The following is a 21,472-nucleotide window of genomic DNA, read 5'->3' as shown; positions in this document are numbered from 1 at the left end:
CTCATCAGTTTAAGTATGCTCCTGAAAATAATACATAGATGAGCTTTGCTTTTTCTATCAATCTGATAGTCTCTGCTTTGCAGAAGGGAAATGCAGTTCCAGCACACTTACTATAATGGTCAGTCTGTTTTATTTTATTCCTCTTAGTGTTTTGTTGCCTGTTTTATAATGTTTCTTTTCCCTTTTTCTTACTTTCAGTCATGTGATTCAACACTACCTTTATTAGGTTAGAGATTCTAAAGTAATCTTTTATTCCTCTAGTGGTTATCTTCCTTTTTGTTATGCTTGCATGACTGGATTCATACGGTTCTACCCTTATTTGAAAATGATAGACCATTGTTTCTCTAACCAAGTGTGGTAAGCAGAATTCCGAGATGGCCCCCAAGAGTCCTACTCCTTGGCATACACACTTTGTATAACCTCCTCCCCTGAGAGTAGTCTGGACCTGTAACAATGGAGTAATCATTCTCTTGATTAGGTGACATTATGAGACTACTGTAGCAGACAGCTGGCTGAGAAGCAAGCTGCCATGTTGTGAATCATGTGGCTGGAATCTAAGGGCAGTCTAGAGGAGCTGAGAGTGACCCCTGGCCAACAACCACCAAGAAAACAAGGACCAAGTCCCACAACTGCAAGGAGCTGCATCAGGTCAACCGCCAGTGAGCTCGGAAGAGGCCCCTATCCTCAGACGGCTTTGCAGCACCAGCTGACACCTTGATCATAACGTGTTAAGACTCTAAGCAGAGGACCCTATAGCTGAATTTTTAACTCATGAAAGCTAGACAGGAAATGGGTGGTGTTTCAAGTCAGTAAATTTGTGGTAATCTGTTACATAGGAAAAGAAAACCAAAACACTAAAGACACTCTGTTTCCCCCAAAGTATACTATTTCTTTCCTCCAGTAGGATGAGACCTTCCACTTTCTACTTCCTTTCCTCTTTGTCCTATACTTTCTACTGTAAGGACTCTCTGGAACATTCTTTGTATTAATGCTAGGGCTACTGTAACAAAGTACCACATACTGAAAGGCTTGAACAGCAGACATTTGTTGTCCCATGCCTCTGGAGGCTACAGATCCAAGGTCAAGGTTGGTTTCTTTTGAGGGCTGTGGAGAAGAATCTGTTCTGTGTCTCTCCCCTAGTTCCTGGTAGTTTGCTTGCAACTTTTATGTTTATGCTTTCCTTGGCATGTAAAAGCAGCACTCCATCTCTGTCTTCATCTTTACATGACTTTCTTACGTACCTATATCTCCCAATTTCCCCTTTTAAAAGGTTGCCAGTCATACTGGATTAGGGCTCCACCTGACTCCAGTATGACCTCACCCGAACTTACATCTATTAATATAATGACCCTATTTCCAAATAAGGGCACAGTCTGAGGTAGTGAGGTTAGGACTGTAACATATGAATATTTGACACAATTTAACCCATAATGCTCTTATATCTTGCCTTTGTCCTATTTTTTAGGTTTAGCTGAGACAGTACATTTAAACATATTCCACGCACTACGTCTCCTCTTTTCCAAGAGTTCTTATGTAAAAGTTGTATACATTCCTGAATTTTGTTGTTGTTCACTTGCTCAGTTGTATCCGACTCTTTGCGACCCTATGGACTTCCCTGTCCTTCACCATTTCCTGGAGCTTGCTCAAACTCATGTCCATTGAGTCGGTGATGCCATCCAACCATCTCATCCTGTTGTCCCCTTCTCCTCCTGACTTCAGTCTTTCCCAGCATCAGGTTCTTTTCTAATGAGACAGCTCAGGTGGCCAAAGTATTGGAGTTCAGCTTTCGCATCAGTCCTTCCAATGAATACTCAGGGTTGATTTCCTTCAGGACTGACTGGTTTGATCTCCTTGCTGTCCAAGGGACTCTCAGCAGTCTTCTCCAAAAACCACAGTTCAAAAGCATCAATTCTTTAGTGCTCAGCCTTCTTTATAGTCTAACTCTCACATCCATACATGACTACTGGAAAAACCATAGCTTTGACTAGACGGACCTTTGTCGGCAAAGTAATGTCTCTGCTTTTTCATATGTTGTCTAGGTTTGTCATAGCTTTTCTTCCAAGGAGCAGGTGTCTTTTAATTTCTTGGCTGCAGTTACCATCTTCAGTGATTTTGGAGCCCAAGAAAATAAAGTCTGTCACTGTTTCCATTGTTTCCCATCTATTTGCCATGAAGTGATGGGACCAGATGCCATGTTGAATTTTAAACCAGCTTTTTCACTCTCCTCTTTCACTTTCATCAAGAGGCTCTTTAGTTCCTCTTTGCTTTCTGTCATAAGGGTGGTACCATCTGCATATCTGAGGTTATTGATATTTCTCCCAGCAATCTTGATTCCAGCTTGTGCTTCATCCAGCCCAGCATTTCGTGTGATGTACTTTGCATATAAGTTGAATAAGTAAGGTGACAATATATAGCCTTGATGTACTCCTTTCCCAATTTGGAACCAGTCTATTGTTCCATATCTGGTTCTAACTGTTGCTTCCTTGACCTGCATACGGGTTTCTTCGGAGGCAGGTAAAGTGATCTGGTGGTAAGGTTATGTTCCTGAACAGTAAGATTTAATTTAGTCTTTTTTTAATCTTAATTTACATATTTCTTTATTTGGGCTGTGCTGGGTTGTCATTGCTGTACTTGGGCTTTCTCCAGCTTCAATGCACAGACTTCTAGCTGTGGTGGCTTCTATTGTTGCAGAGCACAGACTCCAGAGCGTGCAGTTCAGTAGTTGTGGCTTGCGGGTCTAGAGCATGGGCTCAGTAGTTGTGGTGCACAGGCTTAATTGCCCCATGGCCTGTGGGATCTTCCCTGTCCATGAATCAAACCTGTGTCCCCTGAACTGCAAGTCAGATTCTTAACCTCTGGACCACCAGGGAAGCCCAGTCTCTCTCTTTCATAGGAGGGTCACTAATGTCTTGTTTCCTTTTCTCTTTATAGAACCACATCTAGACATCTCCATTCCATTTGTCTTCTGGTTAGAGGATTTATGTTCTTGAAGTTTTACACAAACTTTAATATTCTTTTAATAATCTGAGAGCTGTATTTGGTCCATATATACAGGACTCTTGATTTTCACTCCTTTTCTCTCATCAATCTGTTTATGCTTTTTCTTTTTTACAATCTTCTAGTTTTCAACTGTTGCAGGTAAGAAGACTGATGTCAGTCTGATTATTCTCTCTCTATAATTTGTTATTTTTGCCTAGACGCTTGTGGTTTTTTTCTGCATCATTTAATGTCTAGGTTTCTGTTTTCTCCTGAATTCAATTGGAGTCCAGGAGAGCCCTTTCAATCCACAGATTGAATAATACAGATTTTCTTTTATTATTGCTTATTTATTATTCCTTTTGCATCTATTCTTTTTCTCTTTTTTGAGCACCTAGAATTCCAATGGAAGGTCAACCTGGTTGTATTTTCTATTTCTCTTATCCTTCCACTTTTTCCTTCATTTTAAAATGTATTTTATCTGTGCTTTTAGATATTCTTGCACTTGCTTTTTCAGGCTATTAACTCAGGTCTCAATATTTATACTCTGATTCAACTCATCTAGTCTGTTGTTTAATCAAGACTTTTTGATTTTTTTCTATAGGAAATCTTTGTGCTGCCTTACATGTCCAAGTGTTCTTATTCTTGTTTTTATTTAGGTGTTCATCAGTGTCCTCTAGCGGTATTACTTCTCTGGTTGTATATTCTAATATTTCTTCCTGATTGTCCTCTTTCTAACTGCTAAGTCCCCTGAGAGAAGTCAGCATTTTAAGATTTAAGGTTAATGAAGCTTAGAGTTGTTGAACTATACTAAAAAGCATGAACCCAGAAGGTGCCAGAAGCCCAAGTGACTTTTGGCCCCATGAATACGTAGGACAGTATGGTCTCTACCCTTAGCTCAAGTCCTGTGCTGAGGTCCTGTGAAATTATTTCTGTCACCCACTCCAGTATTCTTGCCTGGAGAATCCCAAGGACAGAGGCACCTGATGGGCTGCTGTCTATGGGGTCGCACAGAGTTGGAGACGACTGAAGTGTCTTAGCAGCAGCAGCAGCAGTCTACTGCTGCCTACCAGCCTCAAGGGCAGGGTACACCCATTCCCCTTATTTAACAGCATCTTTGCCTTTGAGGGAGTAGAGAGCCCCAATATATACACACAAAGCAAATGTGACCTTTTTCCCACCCATGAGGATTCCATACATACATTTCTGAGTGACAGGTTCTTCCCAGGGCCCAAAACTTTCTAGTCTCAGCCCCTGGATTCCTCCTCCTATTATCCAGCTGCTTGTCCAGTTGAAGGAGAAAGACTATCATCAGTTCTGTCAGAACTTCGATGCACTCCAAGGCATTAGTACTAGAGATGCTATAGTTATCTACTGAATATTCATTCTCCCTTTTAGAACTCCAGTTCTACTCCAATTCAATTTGAAGAGGCACTATTCACAGCTAAAAATACCTCCTCAAATTCCCTTGTAGGGATGGGTAACCTTCTGACTCTATTCTGTCCAATGGCTATTGGGAGGGGCTTCTGAGAAAACTACTATTTTCTTGACAAAAAGGGAAATATTCTGCCAAGAGACAGTTATTTTGCCCTTTACTCTTCTTTTTCCTGCCTGGAACACAGACTTGAAGCTTGGAGGTAGAACCGACATTCTTCAACCATGAGAATGAAAACCAAACCCGAAAGCTGGTGTGCCAGGAATCCAGAGGAGACTTTATCATTGAGTTTCTCAAGCAACTACACCAGCCTAGTTCCAGATTCTTATTATGAGAAAAATAAACTCCTCTTTAGTTTAAACATTGTAATGGGGGTCTGTTATATGCAGCCAAACACAATTCTGACTGAAGAAGTCCTCACTTATACATAATTGATTATAGCTTTAGCAGCCATTTGAATTTAAGCCATTTCAATCAGAAGTGGCCAAGAGCCTGAAGGGAGAAAGGAAGCTGCACTTAGATTGCCACGATCCCTGAAATGTCTCAACACTGAAATATGGAGTGAAGTTTAATCCATAACATTCATTCACTTACCAGTATTCATTAACTGTCTACTATGCGGCAGGGACTGAAGTGGGTACTGGATACAAAACAAAGATCCCAACCCTGGCATTTTCTTGATGAAAATTTCCTTTTTGGACATAGGCTGTTTTCTTTTTTTTTTTAACCTTACTCCCATGGTTCAGAGAAGCCATGAGTGGGAAGGTTTTGGGTTTAAGGGAACAAGTTACAATGCTACAATGTCTTTCTATTATTTTCAATATTATAAAATGGAAACAAGCAGGTTGATTTGTAACTCAAAGCAGAGGTTCCCCCAGTTACCTTCTTGTATATCGTCCTCCAGGTCTGCCAGAGTTGGTGCGTTAGGAAGTGAGTACATGGAAGACTGGTTGAGTTGAGTCAGTTTTGAGATGCTGTTAATTGCCATGCTGCCCAATGGAATGGCATGTTCTATGGGAACGTTAACAAAAAGAATTAACATGGAATAATAAGCTTGTTACCATGGTCAACAAAACGGCGTCTGCTTGACTAACTTAAGACCAATTATTATTTGATCCCAGGGCTGAAAAATTGAATTGAAAGTAGAAAAAAGAGAATCAATGTACTACATGCTCTGAAGCACCAGACTTTTATCTTTTATGCAAAAAAACCCAAAAAACAAAACAGCTGGGGCCTTGAGTGAAGAGTCCCCACTACATGTGTTAGGGTGGAGCACCAAAGGAAATTTTAAGAGGGGACTCTCAAAAAGAACTGGGAATTCTAGGGTTGGAGCCTGTTTGAAGATCAAAGGACTAAAAAATATTTTTGCTCCTGCCATCCAGAATGAAGGATTATACTTTCCAAAGTAACAGTTTTAATTATATAACTGACCACTACTACCCTTCTTGTCATAAGCTTTCACTGTGGAAACTATCTCCCCCTTTGTCATTTTTTTCTTACTCAGTGGAGCAAATTTTCTTGAAAGCCTTCTTGCATGGTTCCAGTTTTCTGTGATTCAGGTGTACAAGAAACAAAGATGATCTATTTTTCTTATCTGTCATACGGAATCTTTATAATACAGGTGCTGGGCATGGGATGGTGCACAAAGACCATATGTGACCATGGTGAACATATGACTGCTAAAATACTGGAATGACTGAAGGCAATACAACAGCTGGTGTACAGCCTGGAATGTCCAAGAAGAAAAGACCACTAAGGAGGTAAACATCAGAAGCTGCCTGTACTAGGTTTTCTGTTAATGATTCTGGCCATCCAGTAAAGAACGGGTATGGCAATGGGAATGAGGATAAGAAAATAGGTTGGGAGGATTAAGTTAGAAAAAGTATTAATAATGAATAGGGACTCATAAAACCTTCATGAAATGTTTCTTTCCTGAAGTAGGCTTCTGAAAGAGTTAGCCTGTATCTAGGATGTGGGCAAGGGAGAATCTGACAGTCACTCCAGCCTCTGTCCACTCTCTTTTGGTAACACCATGGTTTCTAGACCATCGGAGGTAATGATTCTAAGTTCACGTTAAATGCTTAGGTAAGTTATAAAATGTGCCTCTGGTCAGCTGAGAGAGAAACAGGAAGGTTTGGAGGAGCACCAAAAAAGGGAACTCAGGAGGTAGAGGCAGTGAAGGGAAGAGTCAGTTCTGTAGATCTGCTGGGCTGCAGAAACTACTCATCTTAGTGGCAGCAAGGAGAGGTGCAGGGTGATTCCCAAGGACCAAAGTAGATCTGGGGATGTGGCTGGAGTCTGGAGATTATAAAGTCTTCCTAAGGACAGGGAAGTCTGTGTCAGGAATGAGCTGTACCCCAGTGGCTAGATCAGGATTTCCCAGCCTATGAAATGTTACTAGTACTTTCACTTAAATGTGCAGCACTGACCTTCATGGCTGCATAGTGCCTGAATCTCTTACATGTGCCAAGTTTTGAGTTCCCACATCCACAACAGAAGTGTTTATCCTGGATGTATTTAATACCAGGATGATAACCTGTGAACTGAGGTGGCTGATAACTTAGGCTGGGGAGATGTGAGGGAGAGGTAAGAGCCCTGAGATCTCCAGCCTGCTAGGAATGAAGGGAGGAGCCCCTCTTATAACCGCCAGAGACTGTCATTGCAGCTCACCCTGAGGAGACTGCTCCAAAGCGGACTCCTCCGAGGCTTTAAGTTCAGGGTAGCTCAGGATTTTTGTCTAGTGCTTAATTTTTCCCAATATCTCATGCCAAGAGGAAGCCTCTAACTTGAGCTTCCAGTTAGGTACTGGATAGATCCTGGCACAGGGGCCACAGAGGCAGTGGGTGAAGCAATGATGGCACAGGTTACCGCTGGGAGATGATCACAGTGTCTGGATACTGCACTTGAGGAGATTCCCCCATACACTGTCCATATTCAGACTCCTGAGTTGTAAAGGCCCCAGAGTTGTTTCCTCTAAGCTCTCAGCCAGGGAAGTGTCCCTTCACAGCAAGAAGGCTGACTCACCATCCAGCTTCACATTCCATGTCATGTGGAAGCCGTTGGTCATCAGGTAAAAGTTCTTCAGATCCTCAGGCAGCACACAGTTATTCTTCTAGAACCACAGAGCAACTGAGTGTTAGGTCAGGGCTGAAGGACAGTGTAGGGCTATGCCTCAAAGCACGTAGGAACTGTATTTCAGATCCCTAAAACTGAGTAATTACCTCTAAAACGCTACTGGAGAATTCTGGGATTAGATGACCACAAAGCAGGCTCCTCAACTCATCTCATGTCACTGACACACAATCTACAGCTATATATTGAACAATAATTCCCTCTGAAAGAAACCCAGAAACTAGCTGAGTGACTCCTGTTACCAAATTGAAAGTCTGTGTGCCCAGTGCACGGTGAGGCCCATCAATACTAAAACATTAGAGAAAGATTTATTACAGATTTATTAAGGAGATGGGTGGCTCATGGCCTAAGAACCCCAAAGTTACTGAAAGCTTTCAGCAGCGCCTTTAAAAGCAAAAGGTGAGGGATGGGTGTGGTGAGTTGTTGCAGACTTCTTGGTGTCAGATCCTTGGTTCCTGAGGTCAGGTCATGATCAGGTAATGAAGTCTCTGTTAATCTCTACCAGATGAATGTTCTGTCCTGACCAGAAAGGGCAAAGTTGCAAGGCACAATTTTCACCCTCCAAGGTCCCAGTCCTGGCTAAGAGGAGGCAGATCTCAGCTCGCAGCTCCTCAGGGCCAGGTTCCTGCCCAGCTGTCATCCCTGAAGGAGCCAGGCACCCAGCCCAACTGGCCCTCAGTCTCCCCAGGCTGCCCAAATGGGGAGACCAGGTCACAGACTGTGACCCAGACAGATGGCCACTGCTAGTAGGTAGCAGAGACAGGGATGGGGGAAGAGGGTCACCTCTGCCTCAAGGCCTGGGTCAAGGCTAGTAGAGGGCCTTACTGAGGGCTCTGGAGCCCTGTAGGACGTAGTCCCTAGTCTGTTTCCTGGGCCCTTCAGCTCACCCGCTGGCCCAAGGCTGATGACCACCACACTACTGATCACTGACTGAATTACTTCCCCAGTGGTCCCTCATTGACAGTTACCAGTGGGCAGGGCCTACTGTGGTGCTGACCAATAGCTGAGCAGGACAACTAACGGTCGCTCACTGACAGTTGGTTGTGGGCAGGACCCACTGAGGCACAAAGCAATGGCTGAGCAAGGCCTGCTGCCTAGTAACAGGATGCAGAGTAATGAGGCCCAGCAATGGCCACCTGCTAAGGGCTGTGCTCATCCTGCTCTGTTACATACCCACTGGGTGAACAAGAAGAAATTTACATCGAAATGGGTATGAGAGGCAGATCACAATCTCACCATAAAATCCACTCTTGGAAGGGTAACACACAACCAGGAGGGAACTCACAACTCCCAGATTCTCACTGAGCAAAGGGTTTGGACCTTGCATATGGCACCTCAGTTTTTAAGACTTCTACGTGAGAGATGGGCCCCCATAAATCTAGCTCTGAAAGCCAGTGGGGCTTGGATCCAAGAGACCCACAAGGCCACAGTGAACTAAGAGACAGTTTTTAATGGGCTCCTATGGACTTACTGTAACAGCAGGATGAGCACAGCCCTTAGCACGCAGCCATTGCTGTGTCTCATTACTCCATACTTGCGACTAGGCAGCAGACCTTGCTCAGCCACTAGTCAGTACCTCAGTAGGCACCCCGCACCCCAAGCAACCAACTGTCAACGAGTGACCATTAGGGAAGTGATTCCAGTCACCTTTCTCACCTTTTGCTTTTAAAGTAGCTTGCTGAAAGCTTTCAGTAACTTTGGGGTTCTTAGGGCATGAGTCACTCATCTCCTTGTATGAGTCTGTAATAAACCATTCTCTGTTCCAAACTCTAATGTTTTTGTATGGATGGGCCTCACTCTGCGTCAGGCACACATACTTGTGATTCAGTAACATTACTATGGATATAACTCCAGGGTCCAGTGCAGAGACAGTAGACTAAAATGCCCAGTCTTTTCCTTAAAGAAGCCTATTTGCTTATCTTAAAAGCTTTGGCTTGAGGGGCAGGCTTCTAATTTAGCACCCATTAAGATGCCAACTGTAATCCTCTCCACAGACCAGGAAGGCCAGTGGGCACCATACCATCTTCATGCTCTCCTTCTGCCTCACTCACAGACATCTTCTGGAAAGGAGCTTATACACATGTCTGGCACCCCAGGGGATGCCCAGGGGACACACTTGACTGCCTGGCTCTGCTGGCCAACACAGCTTATGTTCCCAGGTCCCAAAGAGCTCTAATAAACAAGCTATCCCACCAGGGCACAGGGCAGAGGCAGCAGATTGAAATACCCAGTATTTTTGTGAAAAGAGGCCTGTTTGGAGATCTTAACTGCAGCCTGAGAATCAAGTGTATAATTTAACATCTATCGGCCAACTAAAACCCTCTCCAAAGACTGCGGAGGCCAGTGGGTGCCACCTTTGCACTCTCCCTCTGTCCTGCCCCAGGTCACCAGTATTTCTAGGAAGGAGACTGTGCAAACCTCTGGTGCTCCAGCTTTTGTGGCTGCTGCTCAGAGGACACATCCCTTGATAACTGGCTCTGGTGAGCAGCAAGCCTTGTGTAACTGGCTCTGGTGAGCGGCAAAGCTTGTGTTTATGAGTTCAACGAGATGGTAGAGAACAAAAAGTCCAGAGGGAGCAGACAGAATGCCCCTCTCTCAGTCCTCCCCCTGAGAGAGGGTATACATACATACTTTAAGCTACTATCTGAGTGCCCAGTTTCCAATTAGCCTACATCGAGGTGCTGAAATTCTCTTCTTTGGGACACTGACAGGTCGTATGATACCCTCAACTACTGGGAGCCACTAAGAGCAAAGTAGGCTGGACATTCAGAAAGGTCTGATAGACAACCAAGAACCAGGGCAGGATTAAAAAGGTTCATCTCTTACATAAGGCCACTCCTACAAGGCTGGCTGTTGTATCCAATGCATTGAAATCAACAGAGTGTCAAGAAAAATGAAGAAACAGAAGAATGTGTTCCAAGTGAAAGAATTAGATAAAACCCCAAGAAAAGACCTTAATGAAATTAAGACAAGCAATTTTTAAAGATGCTCACAGACATCAGGGGGACAATACATGAAGTGAGAATTTCAACAAAAAGAAAATACTAAGCAGAAATCACAGAGGTGAAGAATATAATAACTGAGCTTAAAAATTCAATAAAGGCGTTCAACAACAGACTAGATAAAGTGAAATGAAGCATCAGTGAACTAGAAGACAGGGTACTGGAATTCATCCAATCAGATCAGCTTTAAAAAAAAAGGAGAAAGAGTGAATAGAGCTTAAGAGATTATGGGACAACATAAAGCAGATCAATACTATACACCTTTACAGGGGTATCAGAAGAATAGAGAACAGGGCAGAAAGCTTATTTAAAGAAATAATGGCTGAAAATTGCCCTAATGTGGGGAAGGAAATAGACTACCTGGAAAAAGATCCAGGAATCCCAGAGAGTTCCAAAAAACAAGAATCCAAAGAGACATTATAACTAAACTGTCAAAACTTAAAGAAGAACATCTTAAAAGCGGTAAGAGAAAAACAACTTGTTATATACAAGGGAACCCTCATAAAACTGTCAGCAGATTTCTAGGCAGAAACCAGTGGCACAATATATTCAACGTGCTGAAAGAGAAAAGAAAACTTGCCAGCCAGGAATATCTACCTGGAAAACCTGTCCTTCAGAATTTAAGGAAAAATAAAGTTTTCCATACAAGCAAAAGTTGAGGGAGCTTATCACCACTGGACCAGCTTTACAATGGCCTCTGGTAGTAATGAACATTTACAACAAATGTTAGAGGGTCTTATTTAAAGTGAAACAAAAGGTAATTGGTAAGAGGAAAAAGTATGACAGTATAAATTTCACAGGCAAAAGTTAATGTATAGTTAAATTCAGAATAATGTTGTCATGGTAGTGGGTTAATCACTTAGAGACAAAGCATGAAGATTAAAAGACAAAGTAGAAAATAACCATAGTAAAGGTACTAAAGGCACTTGTGGTAAAGAACCCACCTGCTAATGCAGGAGACATAAGAGATGTGGGTTCAATCCCTGGGTTGGGAAGATGCTCTAGAGGTGGAAATGGCAACCCACTCCAGTATTCTTGCCCGCAGAATCCCCAGGGACAGAGGAGCCTGGTGGGCTACAGTCCACAGGGTCACAAAGAGTTGGACATGACTGAAGCGACTGCACATGCAGGACACTTTAAAAAGAACTAAAACACACTCTATTTCAGTAGTGAAAATAACTGTAACTACAATGATTTGTTAACAGAGCCACAAGATGAAAAAATGTAAATTGTGACATCTTTTAAATGTGTGGTGGGGAAAGTAAAATTGTAAAGCTTTAAAATGCACTCAAACAAGCGATGATCAGCTTAGACTGTTACATTTAAATATAAGCCTCATGATGACCACAAAGCAAAAACCTATAGCAGACACAAAGAAGATAAAGAGAAAGGAGTCTAAGCATTCTGTTACAGAAAGTCATCAAATCACAAAGGAAGAAAGGAACAAAATATAAAATTATAAAATAGCTAGAAAATAATGAACAAAATGACAGTAAGGCAGTATCTATCAACAACTACTTCAAATGTAAATGAACGAAATTCTACAATCAAAAAACAAAGAGTGGCTGAATGGATAAGAAAGGAGGCCAAACTATGTAACTATGTTGTCCACAAGAGATTCACTTCAGATGTAATAATACATAAACTAAAAGTGAAGGGATGGAAAGATATTCCCTATAAATGGAAATCAAAGAAAGCTGGGATAGTTATGTAAGACAAGAGTCCTACAAGAGACAAAGAAGGGCAGTATATAAAGGGGTCAATCCAACAACAGGATATAACATTTATAAATATTGATGCCTCCAAGACAGATAAAACAAGTATTAACAGACCTAATGGGGAAACAGCAACACAGGGGAACAAGGAACACAAAGACATGTTAGACCAGATGGACGTAACATTTACAGAACATTCTATTGAAAATCAGCAGAATCCAGATTCTTCTCAAGTGTACATGGAATATTCATAACAGGTTACAGGTTAGGCCACAAACTATTAACAAAATTAAGAAGACTGACATCATATTGAGTATCTTTTCTGCCCACAGTGGTATGAAATTAGACTCAATTATAGGAAAGAAACAGGAAAATTCACAAATATGTGGAATTTAAACAACATGCCACTAAACAACCAATGGTCAAAGAAGAAATCAAAAGAGAAATTTAAAAATATCCTGAGACAAATAAAAATGGAAATACAATATACTAAAACTTGTAACGGTCAAAATTCTCCAAGCCAGGCTTCAGCAATACGTGAACCGTGAACTTCTAGAGGTTCAAGCTGGTTTTAGAAAAGGCAGAGGAACCAGAGATCAAATTGCCAACATCTGCTGGATCATCGAAAAAACAAGAGAGTTCCAGAAAAACATCTATGTCTTCTTTATTGACTATGCCAAAGCCTTTGACTGTGTGGATCACAATAAACTGTGGAAAATTCTGAAAGAGATGGGAATACCAGACCATCTGACCTGTCTCTTGAGAAACCTGTATGCAGGTCAGGAAGCAACAACTAGAACTGGACATGGAACAACAGAATGGTTCCAAATAGGAAAAGGAGTACGTCAAGGCTATATATTGTCACCCTGCTTATTTAACTTGTATGCAGAGTACATCATGAGATATGCTGGGCTGGAAGAAACACAAGCTGGAATCAAGATTGCCAGGAGAAATATCAATAACCTCAGATATGCAGATGACACCACCCTTATGGCAGAAAGTGAAGAAGAACTAAAGAGCCTCTTGATGAAAGTGAAAGAGGAGAGTGAAAAAGTTGGCTTAAAGCTTAACGTTCAGAAAACTAAGATCATGGCATCTGGTCCCATCACTTCATGGGAAGTTGATGTGGAAACAGTGTCAGACTTTATTTTTTTGGGCTCCAAAATCACTGCTGACGGTGATTGCAGCCATGGAATTAAAAGACGCTTACTCCTTGGAAGGAAGGTTATGACCAACCTAGATAGCATATTTAAAAGCAGAGACATTACTTTGTCAACAAAGGTCCATATAGTCAAGGCTATGGTTTTTCCAGTGGTTATGTATGGATGTGAGAGTTGGACGGTGAAGAAAGCTGAGCGCTGAAGAATTGATGCTTTTGAACTGTGGTGTTGGAGAAAACTCTTGAGAGTCCCCTGGACTGCAAGAAGATCCAACCAGTCCATCCTAAAGGAGATCAGTCCTAGTTGTTCATTGGAAGGACTGATGTTGAAGCTGAAACTCCAATACTTTGGCCACCTCATGAGAAGTGTTGCCTCATTGGAAAAGACCCTAATGCTGGGAAGGATTGGGGGCAGGAGGAGAAGGGGACGACAGAGGATGAGATGGTTGGATGGCATCACCAACTCGATGGACATGGGTTTGGGTGGACTTAGGGAGTTAGTGATGGACAGGGAGGCCTGGCGTGCTGCAATTCATGGGGTCGCAAAGAGTCGTACACAACTGAGCGACTGAACTAAAATCTTATGGGATGCTGCAAAAGCAGTTCTAGAGAATTCATAGCAGTAAGTGTCTGAATTGGGAAATAGGAAAGTTCTCAAGTAAACAATGCAACTTTACACTTCAAGGAACCAGAGAAAAAAGAATAAGACCAAAACTAGTAGAAGTCGCTAGTACTGAGTGACTATCACTTTCACTTTCATTTTCCCTAGTAGCCTAGTGGTTAAAAATCTGCCTTTCAATGCTGGGGACGTGGGTTCAATCCTTGGTCGGGGAACTAAGATCTCACATGTGAAAGTGTTAGCCGCTCAGTCATGTCCAACTCTTTGTGACCCCGTTGCATGTAGCCTGCCAGGCTCCTCTGTCCGTGGAATCCTCCAGGCAAGAACACTGGAGTGAGTAGCCATTCAAAGTCCAGGGGATCTTCCCAATCCAGGGAACAAACCTGGGTCTCCTGCATTGACAGGCAGAGTCTTTACTATCTGAGCCACCAAGGAAGCCCAAGATCCCACATGCCACAGGGCAACTAAGCCCATACATCGTGACTATTGAGCCCACGTGCCTCAACTAGAGAACCCATGCACTGCAACCACAGAACCCGTGGGCCGTGACTACAGAGCTCATAGGCTGTAGTGAAAGATCCCACGTGCCTCAACTAAGACCTGATGCAGCCAAAAAATAAACAAACATTAACAATAGCATATGATCATCTCAATAGATGTCAAAAAAGCATTTCACAAAATTAAACATCCATTCATGATTTAAAAAAAAAAAAAACCACCTCTCAACATGTACGTAGAGAGGAAACATAGGTTAGCCTACAGGTAACATCATATTGAAGGGTAAAAAGCTGAAAGCTGTTCCACTAAGATCAGGAAGACACTGGCCATCGGGATGGCCACTCCTCCTAAGTTTATTCAACACAGTATTGCAAATCCTAAGCAGAGCAATTAGGTAATAAAAAGAAACAAAAGGCATCCAAATCAGAAAAGAAGTAATATTATCACTATTGACAGATGACATGGTATTACATAGAGAAAATCCTAAAGACTCCACCAAAAAACTCTTATAACTAACAAATGAATTAAGTAAAGCTGCAGGGTACCAAATCAATATAAAAATTTTGTTGTATTTCTACACAAGAATAACCACCTGTCAGAAAGAGAAATTAAGAAAACAGTCTTATTTATAATTGTATCAAAAGAATGAAATACTTAGGGATAAGTTTCACCAAGGAGCTGAAAGACCTGCACACTTAAAACCTACAGGAACATGGTGTAGGAGAGAGCCTACAGTTCTGATGATGCTGTAACAAAGCAATCACTTCTGTAAATTTCAGAACCATGCTCATAAATTATTTCCTGAAACAAATTATTGGATCAGTGAGAACTGATTAAGGTAAAAAGTATATACTTCTAAGGCATTTAATGCAATGAATTTAATAGTTCTGAAAGTTCTTAAAAAGAAGCACAATATAAACAAATATTTCATATGAATAGCAAATCATCCAAAAAAGCTGTGATTCCTTTCAGGAGTTCCTAGGAACACCCATTAAATTCTAAGTAACTCACACCTCTGCATGCATCTGGCCAGTCTTTTCTAGCCAATCAAACTACTGAGCACAGAAGGATGAGTTCTCCAATTACTTTTCTTTCTTCTTGTCATGTTTATACAGGCAGAGGGGCAATTTCCAAACTTTCTGCTTACTGGACCCTTTTGAGATGTGATCCTGAACACTGCTTGTATCAAGTTTGTTTAGGTCACACTGTCAGTCAACTCCAGGTACCCAATGTGTGAAGAAGGTGAGTGTAACAGGATGATCTGAATTTATTTCCCAATTCTGCAACAAGCTGAGTGACCTTGAGTGTCAAACTCTGTGAATCCAGGTTTAAGAATAATCTCTAAGATTGAGTCTATAAGAGACTGGAGGTGGGAGAAGTTAGGAATCTGGCAGGAAGGGAGAAGACTAGGTAATCAGGGTAATTACTATGGTTTCTGGAGAAGGAAATGGCAACCCACTCCAGTATTCTTGCCTGGAAAATCCCATGGATGGAGGAGCCTGGTAGGCCATACAGTCCATGGGGTTGCAAAGAGTCAGACATGACTGAGCGACTTCACTTCACTACGGTTTCAGGGTATACTATCTTGAAGAACTATATGTAAGAGGCAAGCTTCAAGCTTGCAGGTAATGTTAAACAATGTTTTTAAATTATTAAGAACACAGTAGCTTCCCTGGTGGCTCAGTGGTAAAGAATACGCCTGTCAATGCAGGAGACGTGGGTTCAATCCCTGGGTCAGGAAGATCCCCTGGAGAAGGAAATGGCAACTCAGTATAGTATTATTGCCTGGAAAATTCCATGGATAGAGGAGCCTGATGGGCTACAGTCCATGAGGTCACAAAGAGTCAGACACAACTTAGTGACTAAACAACAACAACAATACAAGAGCTGTCATTTTAAAGAAACAGGATTTTCATTCTCTTCATCTAAGAACTAAAACACGCATTCTGATCCTTTCTGTTTGTTTTTTCTCTCTTCACCATTTAGTTCTCAATTTCAGAGATGGGTAACATAAAGAATTCTCTGACTCTTTGTGCTAAACATCTATTTTCCTGCTTAGTAAGTTATTTCGAGTTTACAGCTTTTTCCTAATGCCTGCGGTATTGCACACTGTCTGTGCTTTCTGAGAGAAAAGCGTGCATGCAAAATACCTTTCTCCTGACCCATGGCACCCTAGTACAGGAAGTCAATAGTTATCAGTATTCTGACAGTTTTTGCTCCTTCTGTCATCCCCAAACGTCAGCATCCAATATGAGATGCTGGTCACTAGTGCCATCTAGTGGTGGACACAAGGAAACTACTTCTCAACCCAGATTCCGTAAGATCCCAGCTGAGAAGGTCTGGGGGCATTGTTCACCTTTAAGTTATGCTGGAGAATTTCAATAGTAGTGATTATAACACACAGTGTTTATTTCACTCAAAAAAGAAATTTTGGTATTATTTTATACTAGTATTTTAAAAAATTACTCAGAATTCATTAAAATAGAAAAAAAAGTGAAATAAAGTGTTTAAAACACCTCAAATACATAAATATGCAAAATGTCAAGCAGACCAAGTTCAAAAAAACAGTAAACATGCTCTCTCATTTTCATGGAAATTACTGTGGCCTCAGCTGTGCTGCCTCCTTGCTGTGGACCTTACCACCTGGCAGCCCAAGTGGCAGCTCCTGCAGTACTTCCAGCCCTTCCTTCTGAGTGTGGCTTCTAGTACGGAAGCCACTTTTATTTTTACTTAAAACGTTTTTAAAAAATTTTGTTAATTTATTATTTTAAGAACGCTTTATCATGTGCAGTGTGCTATAGAAGACTGACCTAATTATCATTGCTTTCTCTCTTCATGCTTGGCTGAGTAACTGAAGTCTCCAGTTGCTTCATTGAGGGCAGATGAAGAAGAAAAACATGAAAGAGCCTGCAGATGTCAACTGATTCCACACGGCAGAGGCTGGCTGTGGGAGGCGATAAGTATGTTCTGTGGACATAGGGCTGAGCTGCAGGGGCATCATGTTTGGGTGGCTCCTATGCCCTGGCCAGCAACTCAGAGATACTGCCATTTTCATTTCTCTCCTGCACAACGTGGGAAGAGACTGCTCTTCTGCAGGGAGAAATCTACTCACTTCAGAAGGGTTCTCTCACCAGATTTAGGGTCAGTCTCTATTTTTAGAGGATGAAAAAGAAGGGGAAGGAGGAAGACTGGCAGAAAGCAAATGGCAGTTGAGGTGTAAGGATGAGAGAGGATCTGAGAGAAAGGAGAGAATAACTCCAAGAAGGGAGAATAACTCTGCTGACCAGTGTGTGAAGTAAGAGTGGCATCCCCATGGGACTGCAGTCTCCCTTCATCCCAGTGATGACTCAGTTACTTAATTCCCAAATTCTGATTTTTTTCCTGCCTCCTGAGGAGGCTATTTACAATAATTTCTTTAAGCTCTGCTAGAAAGTCCACCACAAGCTGTGTCACTGTTTCATCACCTGGACGGACTGACCACTCTGATGTTTTGGGAGTCATCAGCTTGATTCCTGGAGCCTTCCTAAGCCCATCTGTGGCCTTCTGCTCACCTGCTGTACTTCTGAGAATCCTGTGCCCCATTGTTCCCTGTCTTCCAGAGGCCACTTCACTAGGGGTGGGAGCGGCCGGGGATGGAGGATCAGTTCAGCAAAGAGCCACAGCCAGAAGATGGAAATCATTGTGGCGGTAGGTGCTTATCCGCGGTGGGCAGACTCCTGTGAGTTCATGTGCAACAAAAGCAGAGGAAGGGCTGCCCAGAATGGCCACTGATGAGGAGTGCCGAGACCTAACTGGACACCTGAGGCAGGGAGGACACCTGTGCCTACCGAAACCCCCCTCCGGGGGGAGAGGACCCGGAAGGGTGGTGGAAGGATGGGCTGAGATTCCCGGAGAACTCTCCAGGGCATTCTCAAACCCCTTCCTAAGGAGAGGGGGGAGGCCTGGTTAACCAGAACCTGTTGTCTTGGCGGCTGGGGTACCCAAGTTTGGGGACAGAGCTGAGTTGCTGAAGACTCAGAGGAGAGGCAGCCACTCTTTCTCCACACAACCATCAGTCTCCCTCTCAAAATACATGTAAGGTTGAAAGTTTTATTTTTGTTCTTAGTTTTGAACAGATGGGGAAGACCCTTCTCAGGCAGCTGCCAGTCTGGAGGGAGGAAGGGAGGCCCTGGAGAGCAGGGGGGGACTTACCTGTCACAGAACTATGGGGGCAGAGTGAGTGCATAGTGTGAGGGACCATCGTGACAGGGTGTTGCAGGCTGCTCTCTCCCATCTGGGATGCTTACAATGCATTCAGAGCAGGGGCATGTAAGGGACACATCTGTAAGAAGGTTCAGGATCCACCCTGAAGACTGTAGAAAAAGTGAGGCTAAAAAAGAGGGGATGTTCTGCCAAACTGTTTGGTCTCCTGGGCCATAGTTTTACCATTAGTAAATTGAATTTTTATCTGGAAATTGGAAAGTCTAACCAATCAAGAATTGTACTGCACTCTGGAACTATGAAATGTCACTGAAATGTTTAATAACAGAACTCTCCTGACCCCGGGATGCTATGAGAATTAAGAGGCAGACGCCTTCACAGTGCGCAAAAGATGAAAAGCTTGGTGCAGACATTACATCTCATGAGCTATCATCATTATAAAAGGCAGGTTGCAGGCACAGGGAACGTGAATCATGAAACTGCACAAAACCAAGCAGACTGAAATTACTGTTTAAAAAACAACAACAAAAAAAGGGTGAAATACATTAAAATAAGAAGAGGTTGTCCATTTTTTTTTTCTAATTTTAGGAGATTGCAGCAGGTATAGATAGCCATTTAGGTTTTAGTTTTAACCTTTTCTTCCTACATTTGCAGCAAAGAACAATGAAATATTAGAAGTGGATGAATCCTTCTATAACACTAGCTCCAAACAAGATGGCAGAGTAAAAGGACATGAAACTCACCTCCTCCCACAAGTACATCAAAAATACATCTACAAATGGAACAGTTCTCACAGAACACCTGCTGAACACTACCAGAAGACCTCAAACCCCTGAGAGGACATGAAAGAGCCCCAAGTAACAGGGTAAGAAAAAAGAGAAGAGGGAGCAGGATGGGACCTGCACCCCTGGCGGGGGGAGTGCGGGGAAAAGAGGAAAGGTTCCCACAGGATGAAGCCACTTCACCAGCAGGGAGAGGAGCTGGGACAGAGAGCAAGCTTCAGAGGCTCAGAGGAGAACCCAGGAATCATGCTGCGACAGGCGGAACAGAGAGAGACTTGCAGAGGGTCCGGTCGGCACCACTGCCCTGGGCGCCCCAGCCTGAGATGCATGTCTGCTGGTAGGAGTGGGGCTGGCAGTGGAACTTGGGGTGTAGAGAACAGATGCGGGAAGGGACTGCTGTTGGCTGTGCAGAGATAGTTTGAAAGGGCTGGAGTGTGGTATAGCTGCAACTGGGGGTGTTCACGAAAGAATCCCAGGTGGGAAACAGAACCAAAGCGTCGCTGTTAAGTGGAGCATGAAGTAGGGGGCGAAGCTGCCATCACAGCCTCTTTCTCTGTATACTGGCCCTGCTTCCACGGGCCCTGTGAGAACATGTCTTCCCAGCTGCTGCCTCAGGGGCTCCCGCCTCCAAAGGCTATTGGGGTCCAGTCACCATCCTGGGGGTGCTGGGAGTAAATGCCAGCAGGTTGCCCACTCACAGAGGTGGGGCTAAAACCAGAGCTGAGCCTCAGAGGCCATGCAACTTGGGAAGTAGGGCTGAAATCTAACCCTGTGGTTGTGCAAGCCACAACCTTACACCTCTGCCACTGGCTTTGTAAATTCAGTGCCTGTAGGACATCAGAGTAGACGCTGGGTGTGTCCATGGCTGGAACGGGTGTGGCCTCAGCAGCTACGGGCTTTGTGGGCATGTGCACTTGGAGACTGGGCTGGGCCAGGGTCTGAGCTGCCTTTGAGCTCCCACTGTGGTCCAGATGAGTGACGAATGTGATCCTGGGACCTGACTCTGGTTGATCTGCGCTGGTGGTCCTGTGAAAATGCCTGGGGGACATGAGGGCTGGTTGCTGGCATTCCCAAGGTTGAGATGGGGCCCAAGGCAGTGCCAGCAACAGTGTACTTTGTAAGGCAGCACAACAGGTGGCAGGTGACACAACAAAGCACACTCACCGGGGGAACAGCTCTGGCTCTTCTCCCAGTGTGAGTGCTCCAATCCCATCTACCTCCCACTAAAGTTCAGAAATGGATCTGGGGGCTTCTACTCCAACAGCGAGAGAACAGACCCAGCTCCCAACAGGGCAGCGGCAACCACAGAGCAAGGAGGAAGCCCTGATCAATCACCAGGGCGGGCTCTGGCCACTACAACAGCAGGCACTCCTCCTATCAAAGGGACAGTGGCCAGAATACACCGAGGAAAGAGGAACCAGGAATCAACACCAAAAACACCTCTCACATCAAAACATATTAAACCTATACAGGCTACACAGGGATGCTCCTCCACAAAAATCGCCCTCCAAGACAACAGATAATTGTTTCCCCTAAACTCATATAGCAAGAGAAATATAAGCAAAATGAAGTAGAGGAAACACTCTCGAATAAAAGATCAAGAGAATTCCCCTGAAAGAACAAGCAATGAAACAGACCTCTTCATTCTAATAGACAATGAGTTCAAAAAGGAGATAATAAAAATACTGAAGAAGTTAAGAAGGACTATTGAGAGAAATGCAGATTACTGTAAAAGGAAACTAGAAACTATAAGGAGGAGCCGAGAAAAATTAGAAAATTCACTCACTGAGACAAAAGCTGAGCTAAAGGTGATGAAAAGCTGAATGAATAATGCATAAGAATGAATAAATGATCTGGGAGATAGAATAATGGAAATTACCCAGTCAGAACAGCAGACAGAAAGCCAAATTTAAAAAAAATGAAAGCAATATAAGAGACCTATGGGATAATACAA

General features: G+C 43.2%; 1 protein-coding gene and 2 long non-coding RNA genes across 7 annotated transcripts in view; 1 reads left to right on the top strand and 2 right to left on the bottom strand.

Moving 5' to 3' along the window:
- TPGS2 (tubulin polyglutamylase complex subunit 2) overlaps positions 1–21,472 on the bottom strand; it is a 60,324-nt gene that overhangs the window by 12,141 nt on the left and 26,711 nt on the right. For 3 of the 5 annotated variants that reach the window (XR_014074758.1, XR_014074759.1, XM_081562393.1), the window contains exons 3-4: positions 7,436–7,523; positions 5,294–5,422 (exon numbers count right to left, since the gene is read on the bottom strand). Coding sequence is in view for 3 of the 5 variants with exons in the window: in XM_081562393.1 (XP_081418519.1) it covers positions 5,294–5,422; positions 7,436–7,523 (217 nt within the window). In the remaining 2 variants the exon portion in view is untranslated. The remainder of the gene's footprint in view (positions 1–5,293; positions 5,423–7,435; positions 7,524–21,472) is intronic. The other 2 variants (XM_081562395.1, XM_081562396.1) reach the window with 2 other exon arrangements.
- LOC145534575 (uncharacterized) lies at positions 7,846–8,464 on the bottom strand. Its single transcript, XR_014074767.1, has 2 exons — positions 8,431–8,464; positions 7,846–8,062 (listed from the first exon to the last, which is right to left on the bottom strand). It is a non-coding gene; the product is annotated as an uncharacterized LOC145534575 (long non-coding RNA).
- LOC145534570 (uncharacterized) lies at positions 8,573–21,442 on the top strand. Its single transcript, XR_014074761.1, has 5 exons — positions 8,573–8,753; positions 15,652–15,784; positions 17,385–17,496; positions 18,136–18,223; positions 19,391–21,442. It is a non-coding gene; the product is annotated as an uncharacterized LOC145534570 (long non-coding RNA).

Source organism: Giraffa tippelskirchi, chromosome 14 (genome assembly GCF_054371585.1).
Source record: "Giraffa tippelskirchi isolate mGirTip1 chromosome 14, T2T-mGirTip1v1.2.pri, whole genome shotgun sequence".
Taxonomy (NCBI): Eukaryota; Metazoa; Chordata; class Mammalia; order Artiodactyla; family Giraffidae; genus Giraffa; species Giraffa tippelskirchi.
Note: the sequence above shows the minus strand (reverse complement) of the source record. Positions and strands in the feature narration are given on the sequence as shown.